At 38.9% G+C, this 25,644-nt stretch overlaps 1 protein-coding gene across 1 annotated transcript in view; it reads right to left on the bottom strand.

The window, feature by feature from the left end:
* Positions 1–25,644, bottom strand: part of LOC122815361 (solute carrier organic anion transporter family member 1A1-like) — a 418,921-nt gene that overhangs the window by 83,352 nt on the left and 309,925 nt on the right. The window contains exon 11 of the mRNA XM_044087816.1: positions 13,099–13,264. Coding sequence (XP_043943751.1) covers positions 13,099–13,264 — 166 coding nt within the window. The remainder of the gene's footprint in view (positions 1–13,098; positions 13,265–25,644) is intronic.

Genomic DNA, 25,644 nt, shown 5'->3' with positions numbered 1-25,644 from the left:
AGAGAGGTAATGAAGTATTGCAGATGTAGTTATTAAAGACATCAGGGATCAGGTTAGAGTTGCTATTCTGGGGAATTTGTTGATTGGTTTGTTGAAGGTGTAGGCAGAAATCTTTTTGTCTCTAAGAATATCCTTGTTGGTGGCATTTAGACATTTGGTAGATCTCCATTTAGCCCAGATTTTATTTCTCTTTTTGCAGTTGGAGTATCTTATATATATATATATATATATATATATATATATATATATATATATATATATATATATATATATATATATATATATATATATATATATATATATATATATATATATATATATATATATATATATGTGGAAGGGGGCTGGTACTAGAGATGTCCTGATTTACTGATGGAGAGGGCAGAGAAATGTAATTTTTATTGAATCTGTCAGCCAGCAGGTTGGCTATATCTGCAGCATCTGTGGTGTCCTTGACAACCAGTTCTGAGCAGATCTGGGTGCTTCCTTTGAGATTGCGAACATATGTGAAGAAGGCCTTATGATTGTCTCTAGTAGATGTGGCCAATTTGGACTCGAGGTTTGCTTTGGAGGATTTCAGTTGTGCTCTTATTTGGTTGTTCAGGCTAAGGAGAGATTGCTTCCAATGGGCACCTGCTCCTTCTTGGTCCTAGGCAGCAATTTTTCCTTTTGTTATAGAGTTTATTTATTGCAGATGTCCACCAGACAGGTTTACTCTTCGTTGTAGAAGATGATTTTGTCCTGTCGGGTATTCCTGATTCCATGCATCTATATAAATGCTTGTACAGTACTTTGGCGTAATTTTGAACATTGGTACCAGTTCCTATGGAGGAGGAAGGGGCTGTGAACTTGTTTATACCATCCCTCAAGAGGCTGTAATCAGTTTTGGAGAAGTTTTTTTGTTTGACCCTAGCTGGGGGGGGGGGGGTTTGAAGGAAATGGTGACTTTGGATCTTACCAGGGAGAATAATACTGCAGGGATGCTGCAGTGGCTACTCATGTTGGTCAATACCAAGTCCGAGTTATTTTCACCTCTTCTTGTGGGGGTATCAACTATCTGTTCTAAGACATTTACATTGACAAAATCGAGGAATCTCTAGGCATTTGTGTTCTGGCATGAGTAGTTCTTCCAGTCTATGTTTGGGTAGTCACCCAGGATCACGGTAAAGGGTTGATTCTTCATATTTTCGAAGAGATCCAGATAGGCAGAGTGGACATCTTGAGTCAAATTTGGGGGCCTGTAGCTAGCTATGATTTAAATAGGGGTATAGTCAATGGTTAACTGCACCTGGAGTGTCTCCTGTGCGCCATACTGTTTGACCAGCCTGGAGGTATGGATGTCTTTAATTTATATTGAAACTCCACCTCCTTTGGCTTTACTGCCCACAGTTTGGGGTCTAAGTGTATGATAGGATGAGTAATCAGATAAGGCTGGGGTGCTCTCCACAGCTTTGAACCAGGTTACTGTGACTGCGCAGATGTCAGCATCTTCCAGGGTTAAGAATGCTTGCAATGAGTGCAGTTTCCTGTTTAGACTCCTAGCGTTTAGCAGCATGACCTTTAATTTGTGTTTTGTTGAAATTTTTATGTTGGTAGTTTTGACCTCATCACCATTCCTAAAAAAGGCATTATGGGGGGATGCAATAGCCTTTGCCCGAAGCTCATAAGACAGATGCAGGCCATCTTTGGCAGAGCATCGTGGTCTATCGATCATATTTTCCCAGGCTGTATCACAGCTTTTCTTAGTTATGTGCTATTTTTTCAGCCTGACTTTTTCAAGTATAGCAACTGGTAGCTGCTGTGATACTTAACCACATAATACAGTAACTTTGACATTTCTTTCAAGAGTTACTGAACAGATGAAGGGAGAGTGGTAGTACAAAGCCAGTTGCCATGTTAAAGGAGTGTTATGGAGTGTTATACCTAAGAGGAAGCTTACCTGGCTACAAGTACTCAGACCATGTGTGAAGACATTCAGGCTGGCTTAGTAGTAGCATTCTGTGACAAACCTTTTGCCTGTTGCATAGCTTCTAATTATAGCATAAGTGTAAAGTCTTTGCAACAAAGAGAGGAATGCTCATTTCACAGTGGTGCGTAGAAATTTTAAGGCTGTCACAGTGTGGAGGACCTTTTGTCAGTACTGTTATGGGCGTGATATTAGGTAGACTGTCTGAACAGACAAATTTGAATATCACACACACAACCAGCATGGTATATGGAGAAGGGGGATAGCAGTGTGGTAAGGGATCACCTGCGGTAATCATGACAACATGTTACTACCACTATTTTCCATGCCTACAGAGCAATGCCTAAGAAAGATAGGAAGCAGAAGTGTGATGACTCTATGGAGAAAGCCATTCAGAAAGAAAAGTTCTCTGAGGCTGAGAATGGGGTGCTCCTTCAGGTCATCTGTCTGTATGGCTGATGGCTCTTTGTGTAGGATGCTGCCAACTTGGCCTAGCAAGACTATGCCTTGAAACATCTTGTGGCAGATGTTAATGCTGTAGGTGGTCAGGACCATATGTATGAAATGGCCCACTGAAAGGCCACTGATATTACCCATGCTGTAGAAAAAAAAACTGTCCATCTGGCATAGGAAGGTATGTTAACAGGAGGTGGGCCACCAGTTAAGCCACTTCTGACAGATACAGAGGAGTGTCTGGCCCCCACAAGGTCCCATATTAAGGTGCTGGTAATTGGCACACAACTTCATCAAGCATTAAAAATATCCATTGGAGATACCCCAACTATGTAGTGACTTCTTCTCTAGCAGTAGACTTAACTCTCCTTGACCCATAACTCACTGGCCAACTTAATAAAGCTATTTGTTTTGGGTTATACAGAAACATTGGGTGCGATCTGCAAGCCCACCTGCATGAGGTACAGCATTTAACTGTTCACATTGCAAGCATTGTTATCATTTCATCTGATTTTTATGTATCCTTCTGGTGCTGGATTATACTTACATATGGTACTGTACTTTGTTGTGTTCAAGGGTGACTTTTTATCTGACACCACCACTGTGGATTTTCCACAGCCTGACAATGGAGGATCTTCAACCTCTGATGGTGATAATGGCGGTGCTGGCGGTGGGGATAAACTGGCATGGACAGGAATTTGGATTGTATGTGTGCTTGAAATAGGGAATGTAACCACTGGATTCAATTTACAGACCACAGACATAGACTCAGTGCCCATGCTCACCCAGTAGACACATAACATCCAGGGGGACACAGCTTATTGGGAATACTGTCAGTCATGAAAATGTGGAATTGCCTGCAGGCCAGTTTTCAGAACTTCCCAGTAGCCCCATTGAGTGGGTACTGGTGCTTTTTGGATGCATGGTTACTACCCTTCTCAAAACATTGTTTTTTCAGTGTTAGAAGTCTAACATACCTGCAAGGACATCATGGAGAAGGCACAGGCTAGTAACATCACAGCCATTTTAGAGATAGTAAGGCTAATGTAAGGTATGAAAGATGATGTATGGGAGTTCCTGTACAATATGTGTGTTAAGTCTAACAGTCTAAATCATATAGTAGAATGTGAAATGTCCTCTCATGCTCACTTGCTGTAGGTTAGGTGCTGTCCACAAAGCCACTCCAGTTACCTCCATGAATGGTGGCCTGTGTGGCCATGGACAGCTTAGAACATGCTCATGCAGCAGTAGCACTTCCATGGCTACATCCATTGTCGAGGTGACTACAGCCAGGAGAGGATATCCCTGGAGTTATGGCAATGGCACATTTAGTAATGGACATCATTCACAGTCATACAATATGGTGCCATCTAGCTAGGGCAGTAGTATGACCATTGCAGCTTCTGACAGCAGCAGCTCTAATGGGCAAGTGCATGCATGAAATACTCAACCCTCTACAATACAAGCATTGGCCTTGTGGAGCTGATCAAGTTGTAGTGCTGCAACCACTGCTAAGGTTGTGTCCTAGAACATGCACACACTCACCCCCCCCCCCAGTGCTGCAGACATGCAGACATCCAGTAACACCAGCCCTTCATAAAACCTTTTACATATCACATCCCCACAAGGCCCCTATACATAAGTCTTGCTTTTCATTGTCATCAGCATTCATACATTTTCCTGTACCGTGACCTTTGAATTTTGTTACTTGGGTTGCCTATGTTTGATCCAAAGTATAAATAACCTGTGTATGGGTGTTCACAGCCTGGTGTTGGATTTACATGCCTCACTTTTATTGTAATATATCTGTTTTTTTATGAGCCAACGTTATGTGAAAGCTGCTGCCTTTTTGTCAGTGCCATAGCATACTGCACTCACTTACATCTGGCATGTTCATCCCCTGCTGCTGGATCCTCCACCATTTCCTCATCTGGCTCAGCCTCCACTGCTTGGTATGCTGGGGACTGCTCCTGCTGACACTTCCCACCTGTTGGGACTGCCTCATAAGTATGATATCGTCTAACACTGCACATACTGAAAACAATTTTGGACACATGCCAGGATCAAACTGCAGGGCACCATCAGATACATCTAGACAGCAAAAGTTTGCCTTTTGTAGCTCAAATATATGCTATACAATGACCCTTGTTTTTAATAGGGCAAACTTGTATTCCTGATCTGCTTCATTCTTTGTATTTTTGACAGGTCTCATCAGCCAGGGCTTCAAGGCACATCCATCTGGCATCACCAATAAGATGCCCCTGTGGGAAGTCACCCCCTACAAATCATTGCTACAGGTCTCAGATTTGCCAAATGTTGGAGCCATGATAGCTGAATGGGTACCTGCAGACACATTATAGATGATAACCTCTGTATTACATATCACCTAGCAGTTAATGGAGTGATAACCCTTGTGGTTAATGCACATTCTTCCCAGTTCCATAACAAAGGGTCTGTATTTCAATGTAGGTGCATTTGGTTCATATACTTTCTTTCCATTTCACAAATGAAGAGCCATCATTTCAATGTGAATGCAGTCTATGGCCACCAGTCCTCAGCAAAATGTGCTAGTGTTGCTTGACTCCTCTGTGGTACATGTGAACCACATCTTCTCCTCCATAGGCATCAGCAGCATGGAATAGAAAACTGATGGAGTATCATTGGGGTAGATGCCTGTGAATCCCCAATTGTGTCCATATTTGGTTGCTAAAAGGTCCCTGTAGGTAATATACATAAATCCACGCATACATTCATGTCTGCTGGATAGGTACTCCATGACTCACACTGGCCTGCAGATGAGGCCGACATATGTCCATAATGTCTTGCATGATGTCCCTATCCACATAGTACCAGTCCACAATGTCAGTGTTATGTAGTCTATGAAATGATAAGCATGCAATAAGAGCTTCTTGCAGATACACATTAACTAGTATTGTGGCACTATCTAATATATTTCCATGGTAGAGCGCCATGTTGTGCACCTTATATATTTCTGAATCATTCTGCCATCTTGATTTGCCTCAGTTGCATACACAGCATCACTCATTTTACTAATGTTGCTAAGTACCATCTGATTATATGGCTATTAGCATATACAGCAGCCAGCTCTGATGCCCAGCATACACCTCTCATGGTATGTTTGTCTCCGAATCATCATCCTGGCCATGGCTTTGTTGCACAAAATCATTTACTGCAATGCAACAAAGTTTCATTAATTCCAGGAAAAGCACAAGAATCTTTGATATTGGTTTTATTTTTTTTAAATGTACAATTTTATCAAATGATACATGTATGAGGAATTATGAAATATATTCAAATGATTGAATACTAATTCAAAGTACTAGAAGTTTGCAAAAAATGTTAACAAATATCCTTAAATGATAGAAAAACATAAAATACGTAAGATGGAGGCACCTTGTACAGCACCAGCCTCTTCAGCTCCCATTGTTCATTTTGTGTTTTGTTGCTGTTTTTTGTAGTTGGACCATTTTTCTGGATCACTGGTCATCGAGTGTAGAGAGGAGGTGGCTGTAGTGTCGGTCGATCAGTGGATCGGCTGGACGGTGGACTGTTGGGATTTGCTCAGGTGGCTTGGAGTGTTTGGAGTGGCAGGATGGCTGGCCTGGCCGTGTCTGTTCAGGCCTGTGTGTGGAGAGACAAGCCAGGAGGAGTGGATAGCGGAGACCGAGTGCTGGATGGTATTGGAGGACGTTGTGCCGAATTCAAGTGGTTTGTAAAACTGGAACTGGACCATTGCTGGTGCAGATGAGGATGGTGTAGGAGTGGATGGTGGATGGAGACTGTGATCGTGGAGACTGTGGTCATTGACCTGGACAAGGCCAGATGGTGGAGACCCAACTGTCAGCTTGGATGTGTGCTGATTCGGACTTATGAATGTCTGTTTTGTTGGATTGGTGGAACTGGACTGGGTCTTACCAATGTGGAGATGGAGCTTTGATTGACTGGGACTCGGTGTTATATATGTGTATCTTGTTTATGTGATTTACGTGCTTGTCTTTTTGTTGAAATGGCCTGTGCTGTGTATGAGTGAGCTAGAAGGAATGTAATTTTGTTCAGCTATTCATATTTTGGTTGTACAGTGTGAATGACCATAAAGTTTTGCTTTGCTTTGTTTTGCAATATGTCCACCATTATTTGAACATAGAACATTAATTTTTACAGAGAAAAGAGATTAAACTCCTATCTAAACTATATGAAATAGTTTTCAACACATACAAAATAGAAAAGAAATGTTGGAATTTTATAAAACACGTGGTATTTTCTAATATTACTGAAGACAATAAAAATTTTAAACCTCCCAAAATGACAGCCTCTTCACTGTTTTGGAAAACATTCCCATGGATATGTATACATAGAGCATTTATTGCACCATCTTGTTGGAATAGGGTGCCAAATGGTCTAAGAATGATAAATAATGTAGTTGAATTCAAGAAATAGTTAAAAGCACGACTGACAAGGAAAGCAAAATGTGAATGCTTCAGAGACTCAGGTTTTTGTTTTCCTTATAACTTTACTTAATTTCTCCAAATACAATAACATCCCATTTACATTCTTTCAAAACCTCTGCTTGAAATATTTAATTTCACAATTTTTTAAGAGTAAATCTCTACATACCACAATTATGTTACCAGTAACTTTGTAAAGTAGAACTTTCTTCTTCCCATCAAATGCCTCTCTCCTACTTGAATCACTTTCAGCTTTTCTCTGTTACATCCATGTTCTTATATAATAATTACTTTTTATTCCTTTTCACTTTCTACTGCTGCTATGATCAACTTATTATTTTATCTCACACTTATTGCTGTTTATTTGGTGCTGCGGTAGCATTGTCGCCTCACAGTAAGACGTTGGCCTGTTCGATTCTCAGCTAGAGCGTCTTCTGTGTGGAGACATGCATGAATGGGTGTACCTTTGTTGAAGGTTGTGCATCAGAGCCGGCAACTCAGCATGTAAAAATCTACTGCCAATCATTAGCGGACCAGAGTTCTGCAGTGGCGACCACTAACCAGGAAAAAGCCGAAAGACACAACAACAACAACACTAGTGCACTGTCAAGAGCTGGATTTTATAATATAATAATTATAAAGTCTCTTTTGTATTTTCAAATGTTTGTGTATGCCTGTTATTGTCATTGATTTTTTTCTCAGCCATCGTGGTCCAAGTCATGGCTGGAAATAGTCACCAAATGTTAATTTATCAAATGAACAGACATAAAATAAATAAATACATTAACCTCATAAAAAAGTATTTAACAAAACTCCAGACAACATCACTGGAGCTATATTCGGTTGATAAAAACAGATTAGAAACTTTTTTATGAAGTTTTTCTTTCTTTTTACAGCATAGCATGGAAGTACTCTTGGCTTAAATTTGGGCAATAAACTTTAGCATGTCAGTACATAGTTGCTTTTAAATGTAAGTCATGAAGGACTTACTCTGGTGACATGGTGTGGAGTAACTCATTATGCCATTACAGCTTTATGCAGATCAGTTTGCCTTGATATCTTTTTAACTGTTTGGACTGCTCTCTCAAATTCACCATTTGACTGCAGACAGTGTGAATTTAATGTAGCATGAGTCAGAGGCATACTAGAGGTTGTGTGAAGGGGACAGCTGCCCCAGATGCAAGGTGTCTTGGAGTGCAATCAGCAGATGCCTAACACCTAGGAGGAGTGCAGTTGTGATCAGGGCTGACGTGCTTCAGCACTCTCGGTTTTGTAGAGGCAGTACTGGCTTTCAGAAATGAAGGATGATACTGCTTTTTGAATCAGGGCTGAAGCACTTCACCACTCCATGTGTAGTATTTAGACTGTAGCATGTAACTTTACATTTGTAGCAAGTGACTTGCTACAGTTTATAAAGAAGACTTTTTTTTTGCTCCTCAACTTTGACAGAAGACTTGGAAAATGTTTTGTTTTTTATTAATTAGAAGTGCTTCAATGTTTTAATTCTTTATACTTTGTGATTATTAAATCTAGGGAGGACTGACTATGTTATTTCCAGGTGTGCTTAGCTGGTACAGAGATTAACTGATAAAGACCAAAATCAGTTATGTGGCTAATGATTTTTGATTTATTTGGACCTAGGAAGTTAAAGCCTCACCCATTGCAATTGCATTTGGAGCTAGATTCTTTAACGCCTACACTAAGTGTGCACAATCTGTATTCAAGAACATCCCTACCACATTTTGTTATGCTTTCTACTTACTCAGAACGATTACTGTAAGTGTACATGTTGGCTACACTTTGTTGTAACCTTTAAGAATCTCCATTGATAGTTAAGACTGCAAGAAAATCAATAGGAAAAATAAAATTAGGAGGAAGAAGATGTGAGTTATGCTTGTTTGTCTGTCCAGTCAGAACGATATACACTTAGTGTAGGTGTTAATGAATCACAGAGTTGGTTTAGTTCATGAAGGTTTTCCTCCTTTTAGAGTAGTAACATGGCTAAGCTGTCAACTATTATTGGAAACCCTTTCTTTGGCAGCCCTGTGCCATTTGAGGACCACCAACAGGTCTCAAATCAAGTCAAAGAAAAAGCTCTGTCATTTTCAGGTTTGAATGAGAAAAAACACTCACAGACAAACATTGACACATGTGGACACACAGACAGACACACACACACACACACACACACACACACACACACACACACACACACACACACACAAAAATAAATTCATGGACTGTTGCTGTGCAAGGAGTCCTTTTCCTTTAAGCAATCAAATCATGTCTGCTTAAGCCCTTTAATGGTACAGTAGGAACCGATTTGGGTCAATCAGTGCTTACACTAAAGTGTCCTTTGTGCCCCTAACTACTTGCACCCAGGGCACTTTACCCCATCACCCCACCCTTCCAATAACTCTTCTTAAGGAGGATGTAAAGATTGTTGATTGTAGCTGGGGCAGATTGTATAGTAAAGCTAAAGTGACAGTGCAACATTTTTTCTTTTGTTGCTTTATTGGTCAAAAGCCAGTTGGGTGAGAATTCACTATTGAGGATGAGGTAAAGAAAGAGTAATAATAAGTAACAGCTTCCAAGTCTAAGTTCAGGTCTATATTTGTGGATGTGTTTGTAATGATTGATTTTTAAGGAAGCACATTTCTGTTTATGTCAAGTTTCAGAAATATCAGTTATGTCAAGGTTATGGTGTAGAATACATGTATGAACTGGACTGAATTTATTATTTATACTATCTGCATTTAGAAAGCCAAAGGCGAGAGTGTTTTAGCTGGTCGGAGTGAAGTTCAGTGTCAGCTGACAGTAACACTATTAGCACCATAATGTTTGTTTTGTTTAACTTTAGGAAAATTTTTCCAGTTTGTGTTAGGAATTTTTTTTGGCTTAAGTTGAGGTGATTGTAGCAGCTTTAAAGCATTTTTATGTTACGCAGGCATGGGAGATATGGCTGATTATTATCAGATCACTGAACATAAATGTTTAATTTGTTTGAGAAATGAATTTTAAAAAGCCATCTTGGGAACAAGAAGTGGTTGGGATGCCTGTGGTGGGTGTGGAAGAGGAGCAAAGGGAGCTCACATAGTGATGAGCAGCATATATGTACACTGAAAGCTGTGGGCTCTGGCTACGTGACGTTGGCCATGGATTATCTTCCAAATTCTTCTTTCGGCTTTTTCCAAATTAATGCAGTAAAAACTGTAAATAAGACAAAACGCAAGTAAAAGAACAAATCGATAATACATGTTGGTGCTGCTGTGTGTAAATGTTTTAAACAGACACTGACATTAGTAGAATGAATGCCCGCTTCAGTGCAGAGGTTATAACATCCAAGTTTGTGTATGAAGCAGAGGGAAGTAAAAGCAGAGCTAAATGTGTGCAATAAGGTCAAAGATTATATGGCGTGTAACTGACATTTTAATGTTTTTCATATTAAAATTTGTTAGGTGAGACAGATGGTGTCCACAAAGGAGGATGGAAGTAAGAATAATGTACCCTTGGACTGGGGAGTGAGGAAGCAAGAGCCAATAGATATGTCAACAGACAGCAGAAATGTCAACCCTACATCCTTTTCTAATATTTGGTTGTATCTCCTCTAAATACACAGATTCTGTTTTTTTGTACTGTTTATACTATTTATATTGTTTTCACTGTTTACAGTGTTCTTTTTGTGTTGTTTACATTGTTATATTGCTCTTTAATGTTATACGTGGAACAGACAAGGGGTTAACAGCTCAGTTAAATTATCTCAGTCAGCGAATATAAATATGTAAAGAAAGAACTAGACCAATACTGTCCTTTAGTCTAGCAAAGAAAGTGACTGAGGTACACATACTTGAAGCTTACATTTTCCTTAATTCAGCATGGTGTCGCTCATGCCATCTGTCCCATGATCCTAACATCCTTTTAATATTTATAATTTAAATGAAAGAATAAGGAAAATTTGGAACCATCCCTAGTTCACCTAGTGTCTTTTCCAGATAACCAAACTGCACCATCTTCAGTGAGCAAATTGAAAAAATTAACCTTCTTCAACTGTAGCAAGATGCTTCCTAAAACCGCTACAAGTAACTTTTCTAAATCTGCGAAGAGTAGCTTGCTACAATTACTATCACACATACTCACCTCACACTAGATCCTTCAGCATTTCATCTAACCCATAACTGTGGCATCAACATTCATTTGTGAAGATGTTCTACCCTTGTGGCTTAATAAAACAATGCTGATATTGCACTCCTGAACCATCGGGACCTGCAGATCGTGCCAGGGGTGGCCGCCTCTTTTGACCTACTCATGCTATGGTCCTGGGGAAACGAAAACCCTGATAGTTTCTCTTTCTTATATTGTCTTCTATGTGGACAGGATTTCCTTATGAATCATCTCCATATTCATTTCAGAAGTGGCATTGGTTGTTGTTTCCATGGCCAAAGTATATAAAGCTCAAATTATGACCAAGATAATCCAGGGTTAATTAATGTCCCAGGAGATGGTGGAGCCAGCAGAGAAGAGTAAGAAGGCATATTTGATATGAATTCATCCTTTCTGGTGGAGGGATGCTGTTATGCCCACTGCACTGATGGCTCTTAGCTGAGCCTAGGAGACTATATAAATTAAGCAATGGGTCACCTGCACATTATTTAGCACTGCCTTGCACTGTAGTCAAGGTGACATTTATGTGGAAGGATGTATACATCAGATGATATGAGAGCTACTCTGGCAGTAACATGGGACAGGGTTACTGTAGGATACAATAGGAAATAGGGGTCAAGTTTGAAAACCCTGATGGTTGTTTGAAAGGTGGTCACTCTATGACACCTAATAATAGGATAGTTGAGGGTTGGCAAGCAGTGAAGAGAAAATGGTGTAGAAATAGTGGCCTGGGTCATAGTTGTCAACAAACCCATTCATATCATATCTTAGTTTTTTTTCACCAGAAAATATGCAGGTTGTACACAGATGACTGCAACTACAAATTATGCACTTTTTCAGCAAAAATGATCACCATTTTTCTTTCCTATGTAAAATGCCGAGTATGCAAATGAGTGTGCCAGAATGCATTTTGTCTTGTTTGCACATCTGCTCTTGTATAGTGTTGTAGCACTGTACACAGTTGGTGGCCATGCTGTACATGAAGGATAGTTCGTTCAAAAAATATTACAACTTTGAAAAGTCAGCATCTTCACAGTTTGTCAATCATTTCACACAATATGCACTTTTGTTGCCCCCCCTGGACCTTGCCCAATGGCTATACTACTAATACCCAATAGGTCCATTCAATCCTGGAGCATGGGTGTTGGGCACCACTGGACTGGGCAAGAACCCTATGAGGCATCCATTCCCACCTGGTATTCCTGCTTGGTTATCTGTTCTAGTATGACAACTAGGTGGTAGTGAGTGGACCAGCTTGTTAGTCTTGGGGGGTGACCTAGCCTCTCCCAACAGACAGCACCTCCTCTCTCTGTGGCTCTGCCAAGCTGCCTGTTGGAGTATCCTGAGAGGAAGCATGGTTCTGTCTGCTGAATTTTCATCAGCTTACTGGTGTTAAACACCATGATTGTGCAGAATCAGATGGCTTTAGCTCCACTAACACCTAATGCTCTCTCTGTATGTCACCCTTTTGGTGAGGCAAGCCACCCCCTTTTCTCTAGGATTGGTGAGTTGGCAACAGCTGCTTACTCCCCTTCCCTCAGTCACCTCCTATGGCTACTTAAGCTTCTAATTGAACTCAGGTCACCTGCATAGCCAGGCTTCAGCCCTGTTTGCCGTGGAGCTGTCTTATCCTTCTGTGTCACAGTGCTGTCTGCAAAATGCATACTTTGTCAGTTTCTTAATTCACTATGCATTCTCGATGCTCTGAATGTTACTGCACAACTTACTTTGTAAGAAGAAGGAAAAGTCACACTATGTGCTTTCTAGGGTAATAAAAGAATCAGACTGCAATACATAATATGCATTTTTTGACAACCCATGGTTGTGCACCAAAATGCCTTTCCTTGGACACATTACCCAAAAACTGCTTTCCAGACAGAGATGAGCAAAAGGCAAATTTTCAGTTTGAGAGTGGCTAACTTTTAGGCATGCCTAATATTCTGACCTCAAGATAGGAAAAATCCACATCGGTGAGTATTGAGGTGGAAAATATTGATGTACTATTAAAAAAATACAGCATTTTCAAGAACACATAATGGGAAATCCCCTTACTTCATTTTTTGCAATTCCACTTGATGCTTTACAGCCAGCAAGACATGGGGATGCATATGCAATGCCATCTGGTCCACAAACTGGATCCCATGTTTTTGTTGAACAGCTACAATTAGAATTGCATTCTGCAATAAGAGTTTCCTCTCTATAAGATACTTGCTTCATTCTGAAAAAAAAAAAAACAAAAAAAAACAAACAAATAAGAAACATTTTATTTTGCTATGACTTTCACCTTCCTAATACAATGTCATAGCCTTCAAACTTTTAGTTCAAGAAATCTGTGCAAAGCCAACAATAATGTGAGAACAAAAGTCCGAATATCGAGACAATTTTAAATATTGTTTTTATAAACTTAGCGAGTTGCTAGAATAACAGGATTTGTGTTAGTATGCATTTTCTGAAGGACATAAAGTCTGAAATACAAATGTATGTTCTTACTTACAGACTTCACTCCTTAGTGATTTGTCAGAAAATCACAAATTTATGAGGAACAAACCAAGAATATGAAACAAAAATCATGACATTCTGTGAAAATCTGGACAGCTGTGAGCTATTCACTGTTTTATCTTCAGATTTCTACAAGTAATAGTGGAGCATATGTGTCGCCTTTACTTGGTGCAGGACTCACAGTACATGCATTTTATTTATTTACATTTTACATGGAGAATATGTGCAGTCATTACTGGGTACAGGACTGACATCACATGCATTTTATTTTTTTACATTTTAGCTAGAGCATATGTGTAGTCTTTACTTGGTACAGGACTCACAGTACATGCATTTTATTTCTTTACATTTTAGCTAGAGCATATGTGTAATCTTTACTTGGTACAGGACTCACAGTACATGCATTTTATGTTTTTACATTTTAACTAGAGCATATGTGTAGTCTTTACTTGGTACAGGACTCACAGTACATGCATTTTATTGTTTTACATTTTAGCTAGAGCATATGTGTAGTCTTTACTTGGTACAAGACTCAAAGTACATGCATTTTATGTTTTTACATTTTAGCTAGAGCATATGTGTAGTCTTAAATTGGTACAGAACTCACAGTATATGCATTTTATTTGTTTACATTTTAACTAGAGCATATGTGTAGTCTTTACTTGGTACAGGACACAGTACATGCATTTTATGTTTTTACATTTTAGCTAGAGCATATGTGTAATCTTTACTTAGTACAGGACTCACAGTACATGCATTTTATGTTCTTACATTTTAGCTAGAGCATATGTGTAGTCTTTACTTGGTACAGGACTCACAGTACATGCATTTTATTTTTTTACATTTTAGCTAGAGCATATGTGTAGCCTTTACTTGGTACAGGACTCACAGTACATGCATTTTATGTTTTTACATTTTAGCTAGAGCATATGTATAGTCTTACTTGGTACAGGACTCACAGTACATGCATTTTATGTTTTTACATTTTAACTAGAGCATATGTGTAATCTTTACTTAGTACAGGACTCACAGTACATGCATTTTATGTTCTTACATTTTAGCTAGAGCATATGTGTAGTCTTTACTTGGTACAGGACTCACAGTACATGCATTTTATTTCTTTACATTTTAGCTAGAGCATATGTGTAGTCTTTACTGGTACAGGACTCACAGTACATGCATTTTATGTTTTTACATTTTAGCTAGAGCATATGTGTAATCTTTACTTAGTACAGGACTCACAGTACATGCATTTTATGTTCTTACATTTTAGCTAGAGCATATGTGTAGTCTTTACTTGGTACAGGACTCACAGTACATGCATTTTATTTTTTTACATTTTAGCTAGAGCATATGTGTAGCCTTTACTTGGTACAGGACTCACAGTACATGCATTTTATTTGTTTACATTTTAGCTAGAGCATATGTGTAGTCTTTACTTGGTACAGTCTTTACTTGGTACAGGACTCACAGTACATGCATTTTATTTGTTTACATTTTAGCTAGAGCATATGTGTAGTCTTTACTTGGTACAGGACTCACAGTACATGCATTTTATTTGTTTACATTTTAGCTAGAGCATATGTGTAGTCTTTACTTGGTACAGGACTCACGGTACATGCATTTTATTTGTTTACATTTTAGCTAGAGCATATGTGTAGTCTTTACTTGGTACAGGAGTCACAATAGCTACTGTTTCTTTACTTACATTTATTTACTAAATAACAATATGTGTTTTAACCTATAAATATAGTATGGGGCCACGGCATAACAATAGTAGTAGGAAGAGAGATTTCATGACCATGCTAGGTTGGCAGTATAGTGTGATATTACGAAGACACAGGCATTTCTAAATACTGGTTAATAACTGGCACCTTTTAATGCTTTATGGAACCGGGTTCCATATCTTTTAACTTCTTTGCTCAAGAATTCTGGATAAGCCAAAAACTTATGGGTGGACAAATGCTCAAAATCAGGCAATGTTTAAATATTGTTCGAATTCAATTTAAAAAAAACGTAATAGAGCAACAGACATTGAATCAATAGGTATATTTAACAGTAAGAAATATGAAACCCTTAATAACTGCCATTATTGACTGACAGTAATACTCAATGATTTACTAGAAAATCAAACATTTTTATGAGGGACAGAACAAAAATATGAGGTAAAAATCTGGAATGTGCAGCAAAATCAGGTACTGTTGAGAGGTACGCTTGGTTCCACATTATAACAAAATGACATTAGTAAGGGGGATATAGATCATGCTGCAGTCTGAGAACTGTAGATATCATTCCAAATCCCCTTCTGTACCAACATCAAGAAAAAGTTCCTAGCAGCATTCTTTGTATGAGTTATTGGGAAATGTAAACTATGAACTTAAACTTAGTCTTAGGAAGAAGATAACCGGACTTCTTTAGAACTGTGCAATGCAGGGTCAGGGTGATGGTGGTGGTGGTGGTGGTGGAGTCATTAGAAAATCCAACTGCTAGAACATGCAACATTCAACTCTTGTTGAAGAGTATGTGATTTGCACAATTTTTGCTAGGTTGGACCCTGCTTACTTATTAATGTCTGTTTTATGTAGTTTCTGCATGGTTATCTTTATAGTATGGTTATAAGAATGTGATTTTAAGCATTGTTGCAAATGATTGATTTTTTTATCTGGATTTGTTACTTGCCTGTCTATAAAAGTACACTCTTTAAGAAAAGTATCAGATATTAATATGACATAAAATTGTTACTTCCTTCCACAATAAACACAACTGTCACCAGAAGCAAACATTACAATGAAATGAAAAATCTGTATAAATAAATGAAACATTCCTCATAAGAAAAGGTAACACATGACTGCAAAATTAAGAATTCGAGTCATGAACATGTTTCTTGAAGCACTGTACCAGCAACATTTTGCGTGACATACCCTTAGTATCTAGACTGATCACACTGTAAGTACTATCCAGACCCCAAGCTCAAAAGGATGGTCTTGGTTCATACCACATTATTCTCAAAGGCCTAAATACATAACTCTGACAAGAAATGAAACTTCATTCAAATCTGATTTCTAAATCCACTAAAGCCTTATGCAAAATCATGTGAAATCTACTTAAAAAATAAATATTTGGCCAAAATTAAAATAGTTTCTAAAATAAATAAATGAATAAATAAATAAAGCTAACCCACCATCCCTCTGTAATGTATCCTAATCCCCCAAATGAGCACCTCTTCTAAAACAAAAACACTTCTTCCTTCCCAAAAACAAGAAACATCACCATTCAAAAATGCGGGTGGGATACAACAAATCAATCATGCAATCAATCAATTAAAAAAATAAATGAATAAGCAAAATTTCAAGAAAGGCAATGTCAAAAATAACCTAAGATAAACTAATATAGAGCAAACCTGAATCTATGTGCTGAATTGAAACAAGAGACCCCTTCAACCCAAGGTAGCTTTAGAAATTTCTCTAAGACAAAATACCTACTCCAAAGTGATACGCTGGCAAACTTCATATCCCAAACAAACCCAGTTAACTCCATTGAATATGCAGAAACATATACCACCACTCTATAGCTACATGTAAACACCTACATAGATATAGCTATACCCTGCAGCAACAAGAGCAGGGTAAACCCCAGAAACAACCCCACAAACTTTACAATAAAAGGAAGAGAATTTTCAACAAAAGTAAGAAGAGTGATTCCTAGAATGACAACACCCATATCACTGAAATAAACAAATGAATCAGGAGTATAATAAAATCCACCAAAGCCAAGTTCAAAGCTAAAATGGTTACCCAACCCCAAAACAATCACAAAGCCTTTTTTTTAGTTGTGTTCAGAATCTCAGAAGCACAATGCAGCAATGTGTTACGCTGGTTGTAGACAATGTTACATACACTGAGGCTTAAAATATAGCAGACCTAATGTCCAATAAGTTCCGCTCAAGCTTTACCCCTCTCTTTCCTCTGTCTGTCCCACAAGACATAGCTGAAAATGGCTCGTCTCTAGCTATCACACAAGACTAAGTCCTAAAACTACTATTGAAAGCTAAACATACTGCACCAGTGGGTCCTGACAATATCCTTGGATACATCTTAAATATGTATTTATTTATTTATTTTACATTTGTTGACCAGCATAGTCCGACTGGATACATGTCCATTTTCAGCGGAGGCCCGGGGAGAAAAGGTCCACATTAAAAACATTACAATGAAATTAAGCATGAACATTAAAAACAATTCTTGTCAGATATAACTGAATCTTATATGGTTACAATCAGATAGAAGCAGCTAGGTATTACTTAAATACTGTTTCGTATACTATAATATGGGAGGAGTTAGTCTGGATTCTGGCAGGGGCAAAGCCAGTGTGTCATGAAATACTTGAGATTTTTCTTGAATTGGTTTAGTGATGGTTCTAGTGTTAGATCAGCTGGAAGTGAATTCCAAATTTTGCATACCGAGTTAGAAAACGAGTCACCAGCTGCGTTGTTAGTTTTGAGTGTTTGAATTAGTAGTTTGTTAGAAGATCGCACTGGCCTCGTGTTCCTGTGGGATAAATAATGTTTTTAAGTGCAGGGGTATTATCTGGTTGGTTGAGAATTTTGTGGGCTACTACAAGTTGATTGTACTGAAGTGAGCTAGTCAATTCTAGCCATCCTACAGGTTTAAGGCTTTGACAGTGGTGAGCCCTGTAAGTAGAGCCAGTGGCAAACCTAGCAATGTGATCTTAACAGATTGAGTGTTTGCAGAGTTCAGATTTTTTCAAGTTAGTGAAAATGGAGGTGGCATAGAAAAGGGTGGAGAGAAGATGAGTGCGGGCAATGGCAGTCCTTGCTAGCGGGGTAAGGAAAGGTTTATTTTTATATAGGGAGCCCAGTTTTTTATTAATGGTTTTAATGGATTGATTGATATGCATGTCAAATTTAAGTTTATTATCAATAGTTACCCCTAAGAGTTTGGTATGGTTATCTGGGGGAAATAACAGTTCCATTTTAGAGAAAATTGTAAAGGAAAGTGGTGTTGACCTGTGAGTAGGGGAGAAAAGTAGTAGTTTGTTTTTTTTTAGGGTTCAAGAGCAAACGACGGCATGAGAGCCAGTTCACAACTGTGATAAATGTTTTCTGGGATAGCGTATTCAGGTCAGATGGGGTAGAGGCTGAGCAGTTCAACGTGGAATCATCTGCGTATTGTATGCATGTAGCATCTGGAATGGTAGAGTCAAGGTCATTAATAAAGATTGAAAAGAAAAGAGGTCCTAAGATAGAGCCCTGGGGAACTCCAATGGTGAGGGGTAGTAGAGTAGATACATTTCCCTCCCATAGGACAGCCTGTTGTCTGCCATTCAGATAGGATTGAAACCACTGAATGGCATGGCTATTCAAGGAAATGGATTTCAAAGTGGCAGTGAGTAGTTAGTGGTTGACCATATCAAAGGCTTTGGATAGGTCGAGGAATAGGGCTGAGGATAGTTTGTTGCTATTACGGTTATGATTTATGACATTGGAGAAAGAGAGGTAGGCAGAGGAGGTGCTATGGTGTGGCCTAAAGCCATGCTAAGAGTTAGCCAGCAGATTGTTGTGTATGAGATAGTGCAAGTGTTATTTATGAATACATTTCTCCATTATTTTGGCCAGTGGTGAAAGTATGGCAATGGGTCTATAATCTGACAGTTCTGTGGAATTGCCACCTTCAGATATGGTTCTATTGATCAGGATTGAGACTGGATAAGCTATGACATCTGCGGCTTTTTGTAGGTACTCTGCAGGTAGAAGATCTGCAGATAGGGTGGTCGGTTTTAGTTTTTTAAGCAGGGATCGGATAAGTGAGATAGAGACTGGTTGGAAACTTAAGGGGAGATGGGCAGTGGGTGAGGTTATGATAGAATTAGTGCTTGTGGGTGTTAGCTGGCTAGCAAGGGTCTGGAAAGTCTCAGTAAAAAAGCGGTTAAAGGTGTTGGCAATCTCTTTTGGAGATTCATGGGTAGAAGTGGAAGGGGTAGGAGTGGTGGATTGTCCTGGATGGAGGAGTTTATTTATACCTGCCCAAAACTTTTGAGGTTTATTTTGATGTCTTTGTTGAAGATTATAATAGTGTTTTTTTTTGTCTAGCAGAATGGATTTTTTTGTGTCATTATGAAGCTGCCAATATCGCAGATGGTCTAGAGGGGCTTTGGTGTCGTGTCTGGTGGCCCATATTTTATTTCTAAGTTTGATCTTTGCTTTGGTATCCTTTGTAAGTCATGGTGCAGTTTTTGTTTTAGTTCTAATGGTACGTGCAGGGCATGTGAGTCAAGTATGGCAAGAAATTTAGTATTAAAGAATACTACTGCTTCATCAAGTGGCAGCCGTTTTAGGATTGACCAGTTACATGCATTTAGTTCATTTTAGAAGTTGGCGGGATTGAAGTTCTTATTGTTTCTAATTGTTTTGTGAGTGGGTCATCAGTTTTATGTCTGATGATATAGGTTAGAGAGTGATCATTGAGGTCATCAGGGAGGGTCCCACCTTTATACATATGTGGATAACTATTGATAAGTATCCAGCCTAAGATGCTTTCTTTTTTATTGGGTTTACTGATCCTAGTGGGGGAGGATATAATTTGTGTAAACCCATATGGTTTCCTGGGGGTGGTTGTTGGTTAACCAGTGGAGTATGTCTTCTAGGATGTTAGTGTTATTGCCTGGGGGAATATAGATACAGACAATATTTATATATTTGTTTTTGTTAATTTGTAGTTTGGTGGGAAGAATTTCCACTTTATCAAAACTGGGTGGTGGAAGGGGCTCTCTAGTAACGTTTAGTGTATTTTTATAAATTACAGCTACCCCACCTCCCTTTCAAGTACAGGGGTCAGTTCTTGCTATGTTATATCCTGGCAGTAGAACCTCATTGTCTTTAGTTGTGGGCTTTAGCCAAGTTTCAGTGAGACAGAGTATATCTGGGGAATGGACATCTAAGAGGGCATATAGGTTGTGGATTTTGTTGTTTATACTTCTGATATTTAGGTGAAAGGCTAGGAGTGAACTAGTGGGCCTGCTTAGTGGTATATTGCTATTGGGGTTGAAAGCTTTGGAGTCAGTGTCCACAGCAGTGGTTGGGCCAGGGTTTGGGTGAATGTCTCCATCAAGTAATAGGTTGTAGTGTAGACTGACTAAGAGTTTTAGAAGTGTATTTATTAGTTTTTTATAGTGTTTGGCTTTGGAGTTGACATTTTTGAATCTAATAGGGTGACAGGATACAGGGGAAGAGGAGTCATATAAGAGGGGGGTGGTTAAATGAGGTGTTGTCTAATAGAGTTTTGGTATAGAGGTTTGGTACTTTGGGTAGTGGAATCCTAGATAGTACTGATTTTCATAAGTGGTATGGCGGTATAGAGTGAGCATTAGAGGTAGTAGGCAAAAGAGTAGTGGTTTTGTTAGTGATACTTTTGTAGGTAGCTGATACATTATAAAGGATTATAGTCTGAACAGGGTATTGTAAGAAGAGAAGGAGAAGACTGGGTTTAGGAGGGGAGTGACCCTTGATGATGTGTGAGATGGTTAGATGTAAAGAAAAGGGTGTGTGAACATACAAGTATAAATTTAGCAGTACTGGGGGCGGGTGGGATATGGGGGCAGGGTGGGCCATGGAGGGAGCCCAAGCATAGCGAGGGCGAGCGGAGTTGGGCTTTAGCCAGCCCACAAGATAGCTAGAGCCTTGGCTTGCAAGGTAAGAACTTTTGCTTACAAGGTCAGAACTTTAGGGGATGTTTAGTTTCTTTTAGTACATATCCTTTCAGTTAGCTAATTTTAAGTGGAAGTATTAGATTTAAGGGACTTTAGGACTGACTGGCAGTGCTTTAGACCCAGTTCAGCAAGTTTTTAAGTGAAAAACAGACAGATGGTAACCTTGCCTTTTCTTTTGCTATGTAGGGACTAGCAGAGATTTTTCTTTTATGTTTTAATTGCACAGGGTTCTTTTATCGTAGTGCACCTTTCAGGGAGGGAGCAGTAGAAGAGACACAGTACCTAGTAAAGGATATATCTGTTAGTACATTTCCACACTAACTCCAGCCATTAACCCTATCAGAAACCTACACCGCCACCATATCATGCATCAATTATGCCTTTAAATGGGGTTTTGTAACCATTAATACAAGGAATATTTATATCTGTTAGACAACGATCATTTGTACTCAAAAAGTGTTTATGACTGTAGAATACCCTACAGTGTCAGGCTTTAACATATAATACACTTTAGAACATTTAAACACATTTATAACACATGCGCTCACTAGATAGAGCCTATAAGTAGTAAACAGTATGTTCACTCATGGGCGTTTACCGGAACTGAGTATTTTAGCAGTTAGTTGTATCAGAAGTAACACATTTAACCAAATAGCATTTCAGAGGCAAATCACATAGAAACTCTGTTATTAATTGTTTAAAATAAAGCTTATATACAATAATTTACATACCACGATAAGGGAATGTTGCCTATCGGGTCCAGGAGCACTGGGGCAATTTAAAAATGGCGGTTCCAACAGAGGGATAAGTAGCCTCATATCATTAGCTGGGGGGAGGTGAAAACTAGTAGCTGATAAGCTTATACAGAGTTCAGCCAGCCCACAAAATAGCTAGAGCCTTAGCTTGCAAGGTAAGAACTTTTGCTTACAATATAAGAACTTTAGGGGATGTTTAGTTTCTTTTAGTGCATTTTCTTTCAGTTAGTCAATTTTAAGGGGAAGTAATACATTTAAGGGACTTTAGGACTGACAGGCAGTGCTTTAGACCCAGTTTGGCAAGTTTTTAAGTGAAAACCAGATAGATAGTAACCTTGCCGTTCTTTTGGTATGTAGGGACTAGCAGAGATTTTTCTTTTATTTTTTAATTGCACAGGGTTCTTCTATGATAGTGCACCTTTCAGGGAGGGAGTAGTGGAAGAGGGACTGTACCTAGTAAAGGATATATCTGTTAGTACATTTTCACACTAACTCCAGCCATTAACTCTTTCAGAAATCTACGCAGTCACCTTATTATACATCAATTATGCCTTTAAATGCGGTTTTGTAACCATTAATACAAGGAATATTTATATCTGTTAGACAATGATCGTTTGTACTCTAAAAGTGTCTATGACTGTAGAATACCCTGCAGTATCAGGCTTTAACATATAATACACTTTAGAACATTTAAACACATTTATAACACATGCGCTCACTAGATAGAGCCTATAAGAAATAAACAGTACGTTCACTCACGGGCATTTACCCGAACTGAGCATTTGAGCAGTTAGTTGCATCAGAAGTAACACATTTAATCAAATAGCATTTCAGAGGCAAATTACATACAAGCTCTGTTATTAATTTTTAAAATAAAGCCTATATACAATAATTTACATACCACTCTAAGGGAAGGTTGCCGACTGGGTCCAGGAGCACTGGGGCAGTTTAAAAATGGTGGTTCCAACAGAGGGATAAGTAACCTCGTATCATTAGCTGGGGGGTGGTGGAAACTAGTGGGTTCCTAATGCGTGTTCGAAAATTGTAAACGGCAAATGCGTATTGAGCGAACCCGATTGGTCAAAATGTCGAAATGTCGTGCAAGTAACATGGAAATTGCCGTAAGGAATATTTTCCCTTTACTTCAATGCAATGTGATCTCGTTGTAGGAATATTAAAGTAGCGGGGGTATGGGAGTGCAGCCCCCCCACATGGGGGGTGCAGGGGGGCTTGCCCCCCACCTACAGCATTTAGGTAACTATAGTTTTTTTTATTTTTAATTTTTTTATTATATTTTTGAAATTTCAAGCATCGCTCATATGGTGTCGACCATATGGTGTTCCATGTTTGAAACTTTCAAAAATATAATATAGACCTGAAACTAGTAGCTGATAGGCTTATACAGAGTTTAGCCAGCCCACAGGATAGCTAGAGCCTTAGCTTGCAAGGTAAGAACTTTTGCTTACAAGGTAAGAACTTTAGGGGATGTTTAGTTTCTTTTAGGACATATTCTTTTAGTTAGTTAATTTTAAGGGGAAGTATTACATTTAAGGGACTTTAGGACTGACGGGCAGTGCTTTAGACCCAGTTCGGCAAGTTTTTAAGTGAAATCCAGATAGATAGTAACCTTGCCATTCTTTTGGTATGTAGAGACTAGCAGAGATTTTTCTTTTATTTTTTAATTGCACAAGGTTCTTCTATCATAGTGCACCTTTCAGGGAGGGAGCAGTAGAAGAGGGACTGTACCTTGCCGTTCTTTTGGTATGTAGGAACTAGTAGAGATTTTTCTTTTATTTTTGAATTGCTCAGGGTTCTTCTGTCATGGTGCGCCTTTCAGGGAGGAGTAGTAGAAGAGGGACTGTACCTTGCCATTCTTTTGGTATGTAGGGATTAGCAGAGATTTTCCTTTTATTTTTTAATTGCACAGGGTTCTTCTATCGTAGTGCGCCTTTCAGGGCATGAAGCACAATTTAGTTCCCCCCCACCAACACTGTTCACCCTCTGCCTCATTACAGGTTTTGAAGCAAATGAATGGAGAACAACTACAGTCATTACGCTCTGTAAGGCAGGACCTTCCACAGACTCAGACAATTACAGACCAATAAGTCTGACCAGTCTCATTTGCAAAGCCATGGAAAGACTTATCATGGAACTAATCGGTAACGACATTGGGAATATCCAAGCACTGGACTCATTTCAGTTTGGATTCGATTATGGGTAGGCCATGCTTACTTAATCTGGTTGATTTTTTTTGAAAAGGTCACCAAAGCAATGGATGAAGATAAACAGTACACTCCACATACCTCAACCTAGCCAAAGCTTTTGGCTTTTGAAACAAGCCTTCACTCAGGCATAGTAGAAGTGTTAAATAAACTGGGAATAAACCCCTACATCACCTGCTGGATTGCCATCCAACTCATAGATAGGATGCAGGAGATAAAAATGGGAGAATTACCTTCATAGATCAATTATCAGTAGTATCCCCCATGGTTCAGTGCTGGGACTTCTCTTGTTTGGAATCTGTTTATCTATAGTAAAAGCCTACTAAAGGACTCTAGCTTGCTACATTTGTAGATGACTGCAAGCTAAGAACATTTATTGATCCCTAAATAACTTAGCCATCCTGCAAAAAAGCTTGTCCCAAACAAATAACTCATGCCAAAATCATGGACTGAAACTAAACACCAAAAAATGTGTTATAGTACCTGTTGGGAAGTCATCTAGCTGGGGGAACTATCACATTGACAATATGCTCCTAAGAGTTGACAGAGTTGTTCAGGATTTGGAAACTTATGTGGACAATGACCTAACTTTTGACCAACATGTGTCTGTTACTATATTGTGCAGCTTATAAACAAAGGGATTGCCTCCAGATATGGAGAAGTCATTGCCCCCCTAAACTCTGCCCTCATTAAGCCAGTCATTGAGTATAATGCCCCCTTTGGCATGTATCTTTCCAGACACATGCAACAACTAGAACACCCACAGAGATACCTTACTAAAATAATACAAGGCCTAAACTATATATCCTACATGGACCAACACAAAGCCCTTTCACTATATTTGGTATTCTGACTTGTGTCTGTCATACAAGGCATCCTCCAACTGATTACTGATGGACCTAGTGTACATCAGCAAGCAAATGGCAGTAGAAATACTTGGTCTAGGGATCTAATCCTCTTCTGTAACACCAACAAAATTGTTTGGAGGGATAGGTACATCTTGCAGAGAATACCACTGCTCCGAAACATATTCCTCATCTACATAAAACAAAGTTCTTCTCTGTCCATATTCAAGCGCAAGTTGGATCTATGGATGGGTAATAGAAAATATAACCAAGGACTACTCCTGTACTACTAATGGACAGAGGCATCTCATAAATGCTTTATCCCACACATAGATCCCCTCAAATTATCTATGGGCATGATCCCAGTTATTCTCACAAGGGATAAGGCCAATCTGATATCAAATGGGATAGGTTAATTGAAGCACCTAAATGAAAGTTAGCTAGGCTTACAATGGCCTGCAAGGGCAGATAGCTATACTTACCTATGAACCGTTTATGACACCCCCTTCATGTTATTACAGTCAATACTGTGCCACAAAAGAAATAGCACAA

Source organism: Protopterus annectens, chromosome 11.part0, assembly GCF_019279795.1.
Source record: "Protopterus annectens isolate FY-2018-M chromosome 11.part0, PAN1.0, whole genome shotgun sequence".
NCBI classification, from domain to species: Eukaryota; Metazoa; Chordata; order Ceratodontiformes; family Protopteridae; genus Protopterus; species Protopterus annectens.
This window is presented reverse-complemented; position numbering and strand designations above follow the sequence as displayed.